The 18716-nt window shown below is 39.6% G+C and overlaps 1 protein-coding gene across 1 annotated transcript in view; it reads right to left on the minus strand.

Moving 5' to 3' along the window:
• cdh13 (cadherin 13, H-cadherin (heart)) overlaps positions 1 to 18716 on the minus strand; it is a 292077-nt gene that overhangs the window by 153805 nt on the left and 119556 nt on the right. Inside the window, exon 5 of the mRNA XM_071458186.1 lies at positions 12091 to 12243. Within this exon, the coding sequence (XP_071314287.1) occupies positions 12091 to 12243 (153 nt within the window). The remainder of the gene's footprint in view (positions 1 to 12090; positions 12244 to 18716) is intronic.

An 18716-nucleotide genomic window follows, 5' to 3' on the forward strand; every position in this document is an offset into this window, starting at 1 on the left:
CTGATCACCGGGAAACTTGGTGATCTGCTGTACAGTGCAGCTCCAGCCAAATGGGTTTGATTGGTCAGATCAGAATAGGTCAGAGGAACGAATAAGTCGGAGATTTGTATCTGAACAGTAAATCTTGACAGCCTGAAGCAAAGTTGACACAGTGAGAACTCAAAAGTGGTCATGAAATACAGTACATGCAATTGGAAATAACATTGTGTTTCAACATTGTTTTCATTCTTTCCCCAAAGACAAACATCACAAAGAAACAACTTAATTGTACCCTCATTTTATTATGTTACACCCAGAGCCTGAACACTTGTGAAGAAAAGGATTTCATTGTTCTTTTCAGTTTTTAAAAACCTGCTTATAGTACAGCAAGGTGTGATAACAGCAGTGGGATGTTTTTCTCCCTTTTTCCCAAAAGAATTTCATTTTTTCCTCTATTCTGCTCAAAGCTTAGACCTTGAGGCATCAGCTTCTCTTTCGAAAAGCCCACTGGGAGGAGAGGACGTTAAGGCATTGGTCCTGTAAACATCTGCTGCATCTACCTTCAAAAACTCAAAAAACTCTATACCAATGAAATTAAGCCATGGGAGCAGGCTGTCAAAAAGAAGGCACAGCTGCCAAGTGTGTTTCATGCTCTCACCATGGCTCTCTGAGACACACCGGAGGATCATCTGGGAATGGGTGAGAGTTTTCTGCAGAGGAGCATATTTTTCAGTGAAACCACAGCTTTATGCCACCAAAGTCAAAACAGTTGAATCAAAAGCTTCCCCTACCCCTCATTTTTGCATCTGTCTCAGTGCAGGGATAAAATACAGTGGCAGAAGGTGAAGTGAGCATATTGTGTTCACAATGCACAGGTTAAGCAGGATTTGAATTTATTTGGAGCATATACAAAAAATTCTGAGTCTTGTTATTGATAGAGCTGTTAAATGTTTACCAACCTTAGATTTTTTCCATATATAATCATGACCCATGTGTGAGACAGAACTAAGTTTTTACTGAATGAGCACAACAGGAATACATTTTCCCAAATGCTGATTAAACCCTTTTCCATTGCAGACAGAAGCCTGATGTTAGTGGGTCTTAGCAGGTTTGTTGACCAGTGGAAAAGGGGCTTTATAATGGTACCCAAATAGTTTGGAACAGGATGTTCAGCACAGTAGGTAATTTGTTTTGTTTGGTACACCCCAAGCCCAAAATAACTGCACTCCTTTTAGTTTAATATGATCTGGTATATGATCTAATATGATCCCAATAGGACCCCAGTACTCTATAAAGGCTGGAATAACATGTATCCTACACTCAAAACTTTACATTAATGGATAGTTTAATCAAAAATTAATGCTCAGCACAACTCTCCATAATCTATATTTGAGCAACCAGCCTTAAATCTTTAAAAGGATATGTGTATGCCTTAGTGGTCTAATTTAAAGTTATAAAGCCTGTCTTAGTTAGTTTCAAAACCCGTATTATTAGTTGTTAGCAGCATGAACATCTTAGAAATAGTAAATTATTAAAGAAAGATGTTACAGTGCTCTTCAGGAAGCACAACTGCTCTTGGAATATTGGATTGTGTTATGTGTGGATTTCTTTTTTTGTCTCTTATTCCATAGTCATTGATCTGAAATGTTCCTCATTACATCAAAAGAAAAGAGGCCCTTGGAATGTCAAGGAAGATATAAATAGATGGTCTTTGGAGGGAGAGAGATTGAACTAAAGATGGAAGGTGAAAAAGAGTGGGGGAGTTAAAAAGTATAGAGAAGATAGAAAATGATAAGAAAGATCTTTCATTCAGCTGGCTGTCTGGCAAGATAAAAAATAATCCTACTTCTGAAAGGTGTTGAAAGAGTCACAAAGGCTCTCCCTGGTGTATCATGGTACAAAATAGCCCCCCTCCTTTCCAAAGGTTTAATTCAATCTCCTTTTGTCTGGCACTGACGGGGCTGTTTGGAGAGCTGGTGGAAAACTAGGCTCATCTGTCTGCTACAATCTTCGCCACTTCTTATAATGTTTCATATTTGTCCTTCCAGGAGGCCAATATATGGTGCACTCAGGACTCAACTATGCCATCAGTAGGACAGCTGCGTGCAATGACTGTGTAAGTATTTCATATTTGTCTTTAAACAGACAGATGGCCATCTTTTGAGCTTCTATAGGAAGGTGCAGAAAACATGCAGTGCAGTGTAGTCATTTTGCATTATTTAAACATACTTTATTATATTCATCTACTGTACATCACAGTGCACATTACGTGTCTGTCACAATTTGTGAGGTGCTTTGTGTGCACCTGTAAAATCAGTAAGGTTTCAACCATTTATGTCTTGAGCTGGCTGGTCCAGATATACTGTACAGGGCTATACTTTCTGAAATAAACCTGATCAAATTCTTATCCTTTCTTTACTGCACTTTCTTTTCAGGTTGCTAGTGCCCTTTACAGCAGCTACAGTGGGAGCATTCCCATATCTCACATTCCCATAATTCAACAGGAAATTAAAGTGTCACTGACACCCTGACTGGCAGAGAGCATGGAGCTCTGACAACAAGAAATCGGTAACTGAGTCTTTTGTGATGTCATAATGCCATGGTTAAGGGTTGGTTTATTCACAACAACAACTTGTGTTAGGTTCAGGAAAAGATCATGGTTTGGGTTAAATCACCTGACCTTAAGGCCTCCTTTATTCTTATCATAACTATTAGAACTGCTAGGGGGCTTTGTCACTTGAATGTAAACCTATGTAATTTTGGGGCAGCTTCTGAAACAACTGGTGCTGTGGTTCTTTTTGGGAAAATAGTTTCAAACATTCAGGTAGCAGCTCCTCATCTGTAGCCATCACAGTCGCTCCTGCCTGTTAAAAAGACAAACTTCACTAGTTGCAAGTCTATAAACTGTAATTACTTTTGGTTGGTCATATTGACAGTTTAAGGAAAGATTGGGATAAAACTTTGAATGCAACTTACTTGGACTTGACTTTCTCATGACATAGGAGTGACTAAATAATAAATGCGTTTTCATTTTTAGATGGCCTATCATTCTCGGACATGACTTTGTCTCTTCTTACTGTATTTACTTTTGTACGGCCCTAAGGATAAATTCAAACAATCTGGCGAGCCATTACAGTCCATTTCCTGACTTTTGTGGTCAATGTCAGCCATTTTGGTAGATAACACTGGGGATGTTTGTGTTTCCACTCTCTTCAGCTGAAAGTGGAGCTGCCCTGTTACAAAGGCAGAGTGCATTAGGGGTTGTGCAATGTGCTTCAGCAGGCGGCGGACAGGCTGAATTAGCAGTGGTAATGCCTGAGGCTGAGCGACAGGGCACTCACTGTTTAATCAGGTTATCTGGGAGTTGGGGCACAGCAGTATGTCTGCAAAGGTTTAAGGGGGGTTCTGGAAGGACAGCTGGAGAGTGACACAACCCTCAGAGTTCAATGATCCTGACCTGAAGGAAGGCTTTAAAACAGGAAAAATGTTTAAAACTTATAGGGAAATCTCTTTGAACTGCACTGCAAAAACAACTTCAAAGAAAGTTTATTTGAAGCGTGTATATCTGAAGATTTATTTCAAAAACTGATAAAATAAGTAGCTGGCTAATAAACCACGTGACAGATTCTTAACTCCAAACTGTTTTCTGTGTCTGTGACACAGAAAGAGAGTGTTGCAAACATAGTTAAGTAGACAATTATGCATGTGAAATAACAAATTAAAGACCACAGGCATTATCAGTAGAGTGCAATGGTGTGTGACCCTCTGGCATTAAAGTATTGTGGTTATATTTTCTTAAAGGTAACAGCTATTATGGTGGCTAGAGGATATTTTCCTCAGGTAGTAGGTGGTGGCGGTGCTGTTGGTGTGTGTATGTGTGCAAGTGTCTGTCCTTTATCTCTTGCCCACATACAGGGACTAAGTGCACATCAGGCCTGTTTTCCTGTGTGCAGGGCAGCGTGTCCTGCTCTCCAAAGCCCAGGAAATTACAGTCCAGCCAAGCAGAAAACAGGAGTGGGATTTGGACAACAGGCTTCACCTGTCTCAGGCCTCAGGCTCATAAAGTTACACCTACCGTAAATGGCACAGCATTAGATTGCTAGATGAAACAATGGTGTATGCCTGTTAAAGTGTGTAGGTGCGTGTATGTGCACATTATAGTTCAGAACATGCTATACATACTGTTTATTTTAACAAATTCAAAATTATTTTTAGTTGTTTTGCTGATTACTCCCCATTATCTTCTATCTCATCTGCTTTTCATCACTTCCTTTGGCCCTCTGCTCTGTCTTCTCCTGTTAACACACGTCTTTTCTCTTTCTTGTGGAAGCACACTGTCCACAATTATTTATTACATTTGGCAGCTTTGTTAGCAAATACAGAAACTGTGTTAATTTATTTAGAATGCCCCACACTCAAAGCAATACTGTAGTGTGCTGAGACTTTCAGAGACCCTACAATACACTACACAATCAAATGAACACTGTTTCCAGCTATACATCGTTCTTATATCAGAAAATTGTTTCTGATTGGCTGTCATGCATCTGTTGAAATTGCACAAAACCTCAGACATGCATAATATAAAATAAATCCTAAATCAAGTTTTAGTTGAAGACTATTTTGTCTCCACACGTTCATTCTTTCTTGCTCATCCATTCAGACGCTGCCTCTCTGCTCTCTCCCTCATCTTTTTATCTTCCTCTTTTTATAGTGAAGTAATTCACTACATAAATGTTATTCAAGCACCAATCACCAATCAACAAAATCCTCTTTAACAGAGAGAATGTCAGATAATGCACAATCATCCAGACACAGGTTCAACCTGCAGTGGAAGAGGTCATGCTTCACTTGTGGGGTCTAGATTTATGTTTTCCACAGGACCAGCAAAGAGCAGTGATATTCCTTTAAACACATTTTTGGCTTATTTTCATGTCATTTTTCATAGGTTTAAGATCTGAACATTTCACGTCACATCAACTGACTTCATTCTCATTCTACTTCTTAGACTTAACAGCTCCTTAAATGTCCATCTTGTTTCATTGTAAAGTTAAGCAATGTGAGCTATGTGAGCTATATAATCTATATACATCAGGACCTGAGTATCCACGGTTACTCAGGGACATACTGGTAGAAATATTTAGACAGAGTTGCACAGTACACACAAATACACACACCTAAACAAATACACACTGTACTGTATGTAACCACCAAAAGGGTCAAATGTCTGGGCTTTCACACAGTCACAGTACTTCTACCTCAGCAACATGACAAATTAATGAGAAATCCTCACTCTCTGACACCATAGCAGGTGAAATCAGCCACAGTGGAGTAGGTATAAGCAAAAAGGACAGTTAGAAAGGGGAGCAGTGACTGTAAAATTTGATTAAACAACAAAACCGTGTAAGCATCCATGAGATCTGTGCCTTGCGCTGCAAGGTATAAGGATCAAATTCTGCAAACTCACCAAATTAGGAAATTGTGGGAATTATGTGTTCTGTATGTCTGCAAAAATGAAAACCCTGAAGCAATTTAGTGCTTACACTGTTAGGAATTTTAATACTGTATCAGAGAGAACCTGCCCTGAAATGCTTTAACTAGCATCTTTGTATGTGTGTATACTGTGAGTAAAAATAGGATTAGTATATAGTTTCTTCCATTTTCATAAGAGATGTATATAGAACTTTCAGGGAATTCAGGGGCTGGGTAGAAGACCAGCAAACTGTAAACATATTCCTTATCCCCCCTTCAGTAGCATAAACTCATGTATAGCAACAGTGAGAAGCTTATTAGTGGTGAAACAGTCAACTTTCCAATGCACAGAAATGACTGACAGTTTTCTTGGCCTGCACCATGATGAGCAGGGGTCACATCATGCTGTGCTTGAGCTGTAGTCTCTGGTCAAATATTATTCATGCTAATATTATTCATGTATGTTTGAACAGAAGCTAGTATGCAACGATGACCACGTTGTCCAGAATGCCGGTGCATGGCACAGCAGTTAGCAGTTGTCACTATGAACTTGTATTTCTACTGTGTATATTATCTTCTACCTGTGTCAGTCATTTTCACAGCTTTTTAACCATTAATTCTAATACAATTAAACTGGCCAATATTGTTATATTCCATATAGCCTTCAGTTGCTTTCTACAATATAAAAACCAAAAAAGAAATCTTGATGTCACTATAAAAAGAGGCAGAAGCCACAGTCAGAGTATTTTCTATAGGTGAGATCTGTCAGACGATACCACAGTTTGATGTCTACTCTGTCAAAAATAGGTAAATGTAGGTAAAAATGTTTTGCTTTATTTATACAGTTTGACAACCTAACAAAGCTGTTTTGAAGAGGCACCTTTGCACACTTTTTGAAAGCTGATATATTAAAAAAAATTTAAATTTCAAAACAGCTGTCAATTCACAGCTTGGCCTTTCTGGAGTTGAGATAGGTCCATATGTGTTTTTTGGTAAGCCCTTGCTTTGTCACTGTGTTCTGTAGCTTGACAGACAGAGTATAGGGAGCAGAGTATGGTGCCTTTTAGATCTGCTGTCAAAGGACACAAGGGAGGGTGTGCCAGTTTCTGCTGCAAGGCACAGGCTGAGGCACACATCCCAAAGAAACCTCCCCAGAAACCTGTCCAAATATTAGGGTGTCTCTCGTGTTCATTCTTTCTATTTGTAGCTGTATACTTTTTGTGCACCTCAAATTTCAGCATCTCCAATGTAAGCACGTATAAAGGACTAACCACACTTATTGTTGTGATGACCTGCATTACTGAGGGTCATCTCTGTACCTGTGTAAACAAGACTGTTATTTATCACTTCACCTTCTTTCCTTCCTCTGTTCTAAGCCAATTAGAGTCCTTCCCCGCCACTCTCAACCCGACCCAAGCTTGTCATAACTGCAGTGATAAGCCCTGCACCCCTCTCCCTTCCTCTCCATTTTCCATCTCATTAACATTCATTTTCACCCTAATTGAGCTTAATAAGAAAATAATGTTTGACATTAAATCCTTGCGAACATGTGGCCCAGCTGATCACTGTGTCTGTTTGTTCTTCCACAGCAAATGTTTATTTTATCAGGGGTTTGTTTGTTTGCTTGCCTTGCTGGGTTCTCCAGTCCCTGTAATAGCCTACTTAGAATTCCCAGTTTCCATTGGTCTTCAGTTGACCCCTTGCTGTTGTTATGCTGAAGTTAGACTATACTTTTTTTTAATGTGTTTTCCAAGTTTAGTTTAGTTTGTGTTTTTACTTGCAACAGCATCTCAGTCCATATATTTCAAGCTGAGCCTATAAAACTCTGACCACTGCACGTAGATACCAAGCCAGTCAACTTTATTGATTTAATTTCTTCAAGCTGATGATATTACTTTGATATACAATGACCTTGTGAGGAGGTTGGAGCATGTCTTTGCCAATAGCAATCAATCACCAGTATACCATAAAATAAGGAGGAGAATGAGAGAGTGGGAAGTCTGTTCAATACAACCTCAGCTGGATGTACAACAGAACTCTGATGCGTTGGTGTATACTGACAAAGACACTTAAGGAGTCTACACAAATAGGAGGATAGGCAAGGTATGGAGTCTTAAGTAGAGGACCCCTGGAGGGTCTGTATCGACGAACAGCTGACAGCGCAGACATGAGATTGACATATTACCCTGAACGTGAGGAGCCACACTGAGGAGAGAAAGATGTAATCTGTATCCAAAGTATGTCCAGAACAAATGCTGTCAGGAGGAACGGAATGATGTTCAATAACGTCTGTTGATGGATAAACATTATATATATATATATATATATATATATATATATATATATATATATATATATATATATATATATATATATATATATATATATATATATATACATATATATACATATATATATATACATATATATATATACATATATATATATACATATATATATACATATATACATATATATATATATATATATATATATATATATATATATATATATATATATATATATATATATATATATATATATATACATATATATATACATATATACATATATACATATATATATATATATATATATATATATATATATATATACATATACATACACATATATATATATATATATATATATATATATATATATATATATATATATATATATATATATATATATATATATATAAGTTATTTTTTTCAGGCTTTTTATGCCTTTATTATAGCTGCAGTGAGAGAGAGACAGGAAAATTGGGGGGAAGAGGGAGAGGGAATGACATGCAGCAAAAGGTATGGTATGCGCTCTACCAGATTAGCTACCAAAGTGCCCCTGTAAACACAATATTGACATATTGCCTAATAAAGTTGTAATGATGAACTTGTTATGAAACAGTCACATATTCAGCACACAAAGGCAAAACTACCATTCATTTGGAGTCATACATTCCAAAAGTAATTCTCCTTTTAGCTTTGTATTTGGTCTCTTTGGACTGAGTTAAATATCATTTGATAGGAGACCCTTGTTCTGAGTTATGACTGGGACACAGACTTACTATCTCTTATGATAAGAAGAGAAAGAGCAAGATATCATGCAGGCCTGGTTGGGAAAAGGATGAGGAGGGCAGAATGGAAAGTTCTGCAAGAATGTGAAGCCTGTGTGTACAACGTGTGTGGGAGTGTATGCGCGCAAGTGTGTGCATATATACATTATGTGCACAGAGACACATACCTGGTCGCCTTCAGGTATTACTACTATCAGGTTAAAAATAATGATGATCATTAGCGATGGCCCAGACACGATTAATGGCATAATTGATTCCAGGCCATTCTGATAACTGCATATTATAAATGGTTTTGTGGTGGAATTATTTAGCCACTGACTGAAGCCTTCAATTAAGCAGATTATGATGGAAAAATCACTGAGAGGGTTTTTTGGAGCAGTTTTGCTCTAATCTCAATCTATGGTGGGCAGACAGATACATAAATAAGTCAAATTCGTCTCACGGGTTTAAAGCTGAAATGCATAACACATCTTAGTTAACATAATGTTATTGTAAGTCATCATGAAGTGATGAAATGTGGTCAGATGCTGAGACAAGTTGAATTAATTGAGTCTCATAGCTGTTCAAGCCACCACATGGCAAGTGAAATCAACAGCAGAATACAAGTACTGGAAACCCATTTTTGAAATGGTTAAATCAAATACAATAGCAGACTCCATAATTATTTTCCATGCATAAAAAGAAGTATCTTTCTGAGGAAACAAAGGAGCCAAAAGTTAGATACACAAAGCAGTCAAAGATGAGGGTGAATATTGGTTCAGAAGCCTCTGCACTGCAGAAGCAACAGTGTAAAGGAGGACAAGGGATTTGAGCTGAATTAGCAACATTTGGACAGGTAATGTACTTGGCAATAATAATTGTAATAAATCACCCTTATCTTGCAACAGACTTGCAAGCCATGTGTGTGGATATGAATTGTGTTTAGATAATATTGGCTGTAATGTTATGCAATGTGTCTTTCACAAGTTCTGGAATCATGATAAGTCAGAAACAATCTAAAATGTTAAAATTATATGAATTACTAAAAGATATCCTGATATTAAATTACTACACATAGAGACTTTTTTTTTTAACCTCCTATTTTTTTGTCATCCTTTTTCCTCATTTCTCTTTTTCTCAACACATTTGATCATTTATCATGTCTTTCAATATCTCTGTGCTGAGCTAAACTTTTTCATTCTGAACACAGTGAAATCTTTACGGAAAGGTCCCCAGACCGTCATTCTCTGCTCTTCACTAGTCCTCATTGTCCTCTTTTTCCCATTCTCTCTTCTTCCCCAGAGTTCTACCAACTTTTTTTATAGCCACCGAGGACCCAAAAACTTTCTTTCACAGAGCTGTCACAACACTTTGAGGATATAAGCAAAAACTATTAGATAAGTGTGGTTGCTTTGCGAGTGTGTGTGTGCTTGTGTTTCTATCTGTGTGTGTGTGTCTATAATCTTTGTTTTGTAAATTATAGTAGCAATGCTGACGGAGTAAAAAAGTATCTGCCTAAAGTCTAAAATTAAAATAGCACAAGTACTTGCAAGAGACACACAATTTACAGCTTAGCTAAAATAACTTAATTCAGAATGCTCTTTCTTAAGAATATAAAGAAGGTTATTTCTTTCTGTGCATTCTTCTTGAACCTCGAAGCAGCAAAGAGATGGCTGTGGACCACATGGTTAGGAACTCAAGTGAAGCTTCATTTCTGCTGTGTGTGTGTGCCAGAGGTGGAAGCCTCTGACACATGAGTGGGGGCTGTCATCTCCCAAAGCTCAGCACAGGATCAGAGAGTGCACCCCTGCTCCTTCTTCTCTTAGAGGCTGTCATCTACAGTGAGAAATCATGACACAGGCAGCCTAACTGCTGGCAGTCAAGCTGGCATTGGAGGACTGGACACTAGCTTGACGGGGTAAAACCTTTTGTGATTTGGACTGGTCTGTTTTCAGATTACATCCCTGTGCATCCAGAGTCAAATAAAATAGATAAACTTTTTGTGTGAAATTTTCACACTGACCTCCAAGTCCTAGTGAATGTTTGTACCAAATTTGAAGAAATACTCTCAAGGTGTTACTAAGATATTGCGTTCACAAGGCCAAAACCATGTTTTGTGAGGTCATCATGACCTTGACCTTTGGTCATCAAAGTCTAATCACTTCATCCTTGAGTCCAAGTGAATGTTTGTGCCAAATTTGAAGAAGTTCTGTTACGGCATTACTGAGATATGTTGGATGGACAGTCGACCTGAAAACAGGTCTCTACAGCATATCCCCCTTCATGACTGTACAGGGCTGAGTCTTTAGATAACTCACCCACTTAAATTTTATTAGGGCTTTAAGTTATGCATCATTAAGGGGGGGGGGGGGGGGGGGTGCTTTGAGTGACAGCTAGGTGCCATCACAGTTGGCCGTCTGCTCAGTGTCGCTCACTGACAGTCGCAATGATTGGATGAGTAACATCACGTGATCAGTGCTGGTTAAAATAGAATCACTCCATCAAAGTTTAATAATAATTTTATATATATATATATATATATATATATATATATATATAATTTATAGGCTAGAGGCCCGGGTCCAGTTAGGACAGCGTCTGGGAAAACTGAAAACTGCTTCTTTTACTGGATTATCACTCCTTTCCATATTTAGAGTAAAATATTATATATTCATAGAGGAGAGCTACAGCTGATGTCTTGTTATATTTGTTTGTCTAGCAGACCATTGCTTCTATTCTTAGGGTACAGGGATGCTCAGTTAGTGGGTGTCAAAGGTGCTTGTAAACAACCTGAATCAGACCGTGACCACAAGCCAATGCCTGGTTACACCATGCATGTAATAGTAAGTACCGATACCAGAGTAGGGAAAGATAAAAGAAATGTGTGTTTGCTTCTCTTAGCCTCCCATTCTGTTCTTCTCCTGCCTCTCACATCTGTCGGTATTGACGGAGTGAATTATTTCTGAGTTTTTACAAAAGCCAGTTAGCTTATCAACAGCTTGCACCCAGCTGAACACCCTCACTCACGTCTGGTTTCAGAAAACAGGATAAGATCAAGTGACTGACTTAAATAGTGGATTTTCTCTGCCCCTCTCTTCTTTTCTGTTCTAGGGGAAAATGCTTCCGTCAGGCAGACAACCCCGAGGGCACCCAGCCCGGCCGGCAACTCGAATCGGCTCCAATGTTCTTTTATTTCTTAGGGAACCACTAACTTCTAACTGATAGCATCAACTCAACCTTGACAAAATATTAAGTCCATCAGTTCCCAAATAACACTTCCAATTTGTACAGTCGGGTCGCAAAATCAAAGTGCTCTTTTGCTAACCTTCCCCCTAAGTAATAAGCTATTTTTCCATTTGCCAGTACGCTGCACATTAGCAAAATTTAAAGGCCCTGATTTAAGTAAATGTTTTACACGAATACCGTAACTGACATGGAGAACAGTCAATGTGTCAAATAATCAGAGAGAGATAGAGTTTCCTGGAGGACCGAAAGGAGAGAAAAGAACACAGACACAAAAACAACAAATGGCCACACACATACGTACATGCACGCGCACACACACACATACACACACACACACAAACCTTGTAGGAGTCAATGGCCTCCCGGTCCAGTGAGCGGCTGACTGACACTTCTCCTGTGTCTATGTCAATGATGAAGAGACCTTTGGGATCCTGGTCAGCACCGGGGCCTGTCAGTCGGAAGATGTGGTTCCCTGACCTCTCTGTTGAAATCACCTGCAAACACATACACACACACACACACACACACACACACAGACAGACACACACACACACACACACAAACAAACACACACACACACACACAAACACACGCACACACACATACACACACACCAACAGAAAAACTGTGAGCTTTTCCAATTTCATTCTGAGTCAACCTATTTCCTGAAGCTAAGAATTTGTGAATCACTGCCTCAATATTTTTGCCTTACTGAAAAACACTTTTTATTAGAATTTGTTGATGTACATTTGACCAAAAGAGGCTTACTGCATCTTGAATGGTGCTGATCCCTGATAGCTAACAATTAAAAATTTATATCAGGAAAAACTTTGATTTGATTTCATCAGTTTGCAAATTCAACTCATGTAAAATATGAAAGTCAGCATCATCTCCCTGAGCGCTGGACGCCTGCTGTGACCACTTGCTAATGCATGGTCGGATTACTTTTAGATAAGGAAAGTGGAGCAGTTAGATAAATATAAAAATCCTTCCCTTAATAATTAAGTGTGAATGTTATATATTTTTTGTCATGGCCTGTGTCAGGGAGCTTTAGAGCCAGTCTCTCTGAAATGGCCTCATACAGTAGTGATGTTCTTGATGAGTACTGCCAAGTTAGTTGGCTGACAATCCTGTTCTCTCAGACAGGAATGATCTGACCCAGGGACTTTTTGGTTAGCTGTACTCACGTGAGACTGCCGTAGCCAGCAGCATCCACAGGTACACCAGCCACAGGAACAGGCAGGTTAGAAAAAGAAACACAGAAAACAGAGCATGTTAGATTCACACAGCAACGCAAAAACATCAACAAGAGCCAAAGACCTTGTAAATCTTTGCAGATCTTGACTTCAGGGCAGATGATAGAGGGAGAAAAGGGATATAATAGTCAATTAATATTGCCAAAAATAGATGTTTAGAAAAACTTTATACTATTTTAACAGAATTTGTACTACATAACACAATGCACACATAAAGATCATTCTCTGCTTTTGGACACAGCCCAGCTAGCTGTTTTCCCCTCTTTCTATTCTTTATGCTAAACTAAGCCAAATGGCTGCTGGCTCAAACTAAATATTTGCTGTAAATGAGAGTGACATTAGTTGTCTCCTCTAACTCTTGGCAAAAAAGTGAAATAGCTCATCTCAGCTCTCTGTGATTAGGATTATCACTGTTATCTAAGTGACTTGAAAATGCACAGTGCAGTCAGCAGTTAAACTGCTCAATTTCAACTTTAAAGAGTTTTGTTGTGAACCCTCTTAAATCAAAGATGAAAGTCAGCACTTTAACCTCATAAATATGTTTGCATTTCACATCCCACATGCTGGAGTGCAGAGCCAACACCCTACACTGTCACTGCTTTCAACTGTCTGTCTGGTGTATACTGCACCGCCATAAACACACACAATATTGTCATTATTTTAGACACCCTTCTGGGCCTTCTGTCATTGAGTGTCAAGGATCTAAATGGTCCCCCTGCACTGTGCCTCATGATCAGAAGGGTGCGATGAGGTCACCTTTAATGAGAGTGTGCTTCAGTGGGATGGCAGCTAAATGAAGGCCTTTCTACTCCCCACTTGAAAGAGCATGGGAGATGACACTGCAGTGTTACAAGCCTATGCCAGATGAAGCTCAAGCCCTTACAGCCTCTCTAAAGCTCTTTGCCATTTATTTGAAGGTCCCACTTCATCTTTTCCTTCTAGTTTTCTCTTGCTCTTGGACAACTTGGTCCCCCGCTTGTTACTCCCTCTAATACGTCCATCCTTTTCTACTACTTCCACTCTTCTACTAAGCGTTCCTATCTTATGCTTCATCATTTTCCACTTCTCTGTACTGTATCCTCATGCATGAACTCCCTCTGCTCATTTTGTTTATCAATGCCTTAAGATAAGAGTGAGAGATGTCAAAAGTAACAAAACACAGCACACAGCAGAGGCTTACTCTGAGCTGTGTTAAAAATCCTAATGTAAGTCTGTCAGTGTATTCTCCTCATTTTGAGGACATGAACACTGATTCACATAAACCACCTATGGACACACACACACATACACACACACAGGTGCAATTGCTGTCATTCAGGACAGAGATATTTCTGAGCAGTAATCACAGTGGCAGCCAGCACCTGCTGAGAGTGACAAACTGGGTCAGATGAAGAAAACTGAAAAAAGAATTAGGTGCAACATTAGTTGGATTCACAGATGGCTCGGCGTCAAACTTGGGTAGACATGGGGGGAGTGGAGGGAAAAACAAGAACAGACGCACAGGTAGAATGGGGAGGGTGGTGTGAGGGTGCAGAACGAGAGAGAAGGTGAGAGAGGGAGAGACTGTTGATAAAGACGGCAACTTCAGCTGAAGAGTAAGTGAAGTGTCAGGAGAAGTTTAGTGTGATTAGGAGATGTCTCTGTGGGGTACAAGTGTGATAATATGCACGTCGCATACACATACACTCCAACTTGCACACATGCTGGCACAGAAACGTACACCCAGTGGCTTTGTCTCCACTGAGTCTGTCTCCCTCTGTGTGCGTGGGAGGACTGATGGGAGAATCTCACCTCTTTCTATCAGCTCTCATTACCAGCCAAGCAGACATGAAAGACAGTGCTGTTCATGATACTGCAGGAAGATGACAGGAGGTGTGGCACAGCTCCACAACACCAAACACCTCCGAGCACATCGAGGAGAATGAACACCAAAATAACTGATCTGCACCGGTTTGTGTACGTTTATGTGTGTATTAAATCCTTGATATCACCTCCTGTTGTCTGTGTTCCTGTCAGGTGTAAAGGGGGCAACAAATAAAAACCTGTGGAAAAAAATCACAGGTATGTACAAATATGTACACACACATCTTCTCAGAATACTTGTTGCGTAACTTGTTCTTTCACATTTCAAAATCAGGACAAAAATCTGTGCAAAGCAAAGTGTAGCAAAGAAAGTATAAAGCTGGTCCAAAGGAAACATCATCACACTGAACTCTCACCCACACCCACACACACACCCACACACACGTACACTCCCCATGTCTGTGTGTTTTGGAGGGAGGACTGAGGGATTTCAACTCCAGTCACTGTGTGTGTTTCTGTGTGTGTGTGTGTGTGTGTGTGTGTGTGTGTGTGTGTGAGTGAGAGAGAGAGAGAGAGTGAGAGTGCAGCAGCATCTCTAAGTGGTGCTTCTGTAATCCCTATCAAGGTCATACAGCCAGCTGCGAATGACAATCACTGACCATGAAAGGACTCCTGGGACCTGACCAGGCTGTGTCTGTGTGTGTGTGTGTGTGTGTGTCTGTGTCTGTGTCTGTGTGTGGGTGAGAGTCAGAGTGAGAGAGGTACAGAGAAAAAGAGTGAAGCGGAGAGATTTTTTTTTTTTTTTTTTTTTTGGGGGGGGGGGGGGGGTAACGATGGTCTGATTGTGCCTTAAAATATGAGTGAGACCTTCAGTTGCCGAGAACATGCCCAGAGTATATGTGCGTGTGTATACAACCATGCCAGGCGTGGACCAGTACTCTGACTGTCTTGCTACTTTAGCCTGCAATGAGAGGGATGAGGCCTGGTGAAGACGTGGACAGCAAGGAACCAACTGAGTCCTCAACACAGGACCATGGGAAAACAATGGTGCTAATTAACTGGCTTTGATTGGTTAGCCAGACCTCTGCTAATCATTACCTCATTACCAGCATCTCTTGGGCACTTCACATCCGGCAAAGCTATTTTTTATTGCTTCGCCTCGTTTTTTTTTTTTTAGGTTCTCTCATCGAAATGGATTTCACATCTGTTCGATGCGTCTGGCGTCCAGACATGAATTAGAATGTACGTCAGAGGGTTTTAACTCACCACCGGCAAACATCCGCTACAAATGGGCATTATTAACATGCTGAAAGACGAACTGGGAGAAAAGGCAGGAACTTTCTGGTCTTCCTAAGACAATTAAGAGAATCAATTAGACTAAATGATGAGGCCTGCAGGCTGCCTGCTTTCTAGTCTTGGAACATCTCACAACACAACTTGCTCACTTCCAGCTTGGAAGTTCAGATGCGTTTGTATTGAATGGCTGCTTTTTGTGAGAGGAAGGGCAACAACCAGAGAATATCAGAGAATAGAAAAGTAGGGGGAAAGATGCATAAATAAAGGAGGTAGAAGAAGCCTATAACAGTTAACAGACACCAGGTAGAGGGCAACAATAAGGAAGAAGAAGCCAGACTGACAGGCAGAGAAAATCAGGACACATCACTGTACTGAAACAATGGAACAAAGCTGCCAGACACATCTATTCTCTTTACTATATTTGCTGGGGCTACAACCAAACCAGGCCCACATTCCTTTCTCCAACAACACTTTATTGGAGTTGTCATGTCAAGTCAAACATGTTGTGTTGATTTGTGAGCTGGATCCTGAAGTAAGGAGAGATAAACACAGGTTGAATAACTGACAGCTCCAGCGCAGAACGGAAAGTTAGGATGCCTTTAAAGACTGTTTGAAGTGAAGATGCTGAAACATCTGAGACTTTCATTTGTTATTTAATTGGGCTCGGTGTGTTTTGTTTATTGTTGAATTGGTGAATCTGACTTAGTGGCTTTTTGGAATTAGTGAACATTGAGTAAATATGTGAAATTGGGTTTGTTCATTTACAGGCATGAACCTGAACTTCTCCATCTATCATCTCTCCTTTTCCTATAACTGCTCCTTCTCAATCAGGGGTTTTTGGCAGATCATTACTAAGCAGTCCATCAGGGTTAACACACACACTGACAGACACAAATTATACCTATGGCCAACAGAGAAATTCAAAATAATGCAAGCTGAATTTCTTTTGTACATTACCCAGAGCAAACCCACAGAGACATATATGAAGCCTACAACCCAGCAGCCATCTCACTGTGAGGAAACAACACAAACCACTGAGCCCACACACATGGAAACTGCAAAAAATCCAAATAGACACTTGATCTGGAAAGTTACAGCTCACTGTAAAAAAATCAGAATAAAAACATTTTCAACTAAATGCTGTCAGTAATAGTAAAGTGTTCTCAGGTCTTACTAAAGGTGTTCAATAAATATGCCAAATCAATTCCCCATTTGTTCTTCTTTGACAATCAGAGCTTTAAAAACAACTCTTTTTGTGTCATCTTAAGAAATTACCAACTTTGTCTTAATTAGTATGGAGAATATTGGAATTTTTCTGTTGAATATTTGGACTAACCCCCTTTCTAGCTTCAGCTTGCAGTGTGGTGCATCTGGCTTTACTTGTTAAGCTACAGCACTACAGATGCTGTGCACATACTCTAAACAAAACATGTCAACACAAAAACATATTCATCACACAAAGAGGGCCTGACAGCTGTCTGTCAAACCATCAGGCTTTGGTCATCACCTGTAATTGACCTGCCACAGGATTTAATAAGATTCCTAGTTTTCTTGACATTAGGAGAATTGCAATTTGAGACATCGAGGGGGGATGAAGGAAAAAACTGCTTGAAATTGGAGGTAGCTGATGGGTTGTCATTAGAAAAGCAAACAGGTGCCAGGAAACACTGGCACTATAAAAATTTAAAAAATAAAACACGTAAAATCCTAAACTTTCCTTAGGAACAGCAATAAATCAAGTCAATGCTTTTTTAAGTGTAAGCAAACATATACAACTCTTCAGTATTTTCAGTCTTGCCTCCACAATCCTTATCCGTTCCCTGAAGCTCAGGGAAGGTAATTCAGAACTAACTCTCAGGTATGTACAGGAAGTTCCATTAGATCATATTTTATCTTTAAAACATGATTTGGGGGAACTGACATTAGTTTACACAATTGACCAAAAATACTAAAGCATTGTAGAACATTTTAAACTGTAAAATTAGTCAGGCTGTTATTTTGACAAAATTGCCTGTTTTAGTGTGTGCTTGCAATGAATCTTAAAAATGCAATACAGCTTGGCTGCAATAAAAAGCTCAATGTGAATAAAGATAATTCACTCATTCGGTCATTCAGTAAACCCATAAATGTCTGTGTGGTGTACATGGAGAATGCAGCGCTTTTTAACACTTTCTGCACAATTGGCAAGTTTGTTCCACCAGTCCTGAAGTTAGCCCCTCTAATGATGATGTCCCCTGCCTGTGCAATCAATGTGCACACAGACATTCACACTGAGCCTGTGGGGGAGAGACTGCTACATTTAGATAGGCATGTTTGTCTATCATCATGCTCACATCGTTTTGAAAATGAGGCTGGTGGTCGTGAAATGTTCGCACATAGCAAATCAAAAATTAATATAATAAAGTAGCCGGCTGGACATAAATGAGGAGTTGGCTGTTGGGCTGTCAGCTGATGCTTATGGAAAGCTCTGATATAGGCCCAAGCCTCTGCAAACAGCTCTGGGCTGCAAGGTGATTTTGGCGTAGTCACCACAGTGAGTATTGTAGGAAACAAGACCAACAAAAACACTTTAATGGCCCCTTGTCAGAATTGCATCCATTAGGTTCAATAAA

This window comes from Trachinotus anak, unplaced genomic scaffold, assembly GCF_046630095.1.
Source record: "Trachinotus anak isolate AG129_WGS33_773 ecotype Australia unplaced genomic scaffold, CSIRO_AGI_Tana_v1 ptg000002l, whole genome shotgun sequence".
Classification (NCBI taxonomy): Eukaryota; Metazoa; Chordata; class Actinopteri; order Carangiformes; family Carangidae; genus Trachinotus; species Trachinotus anak.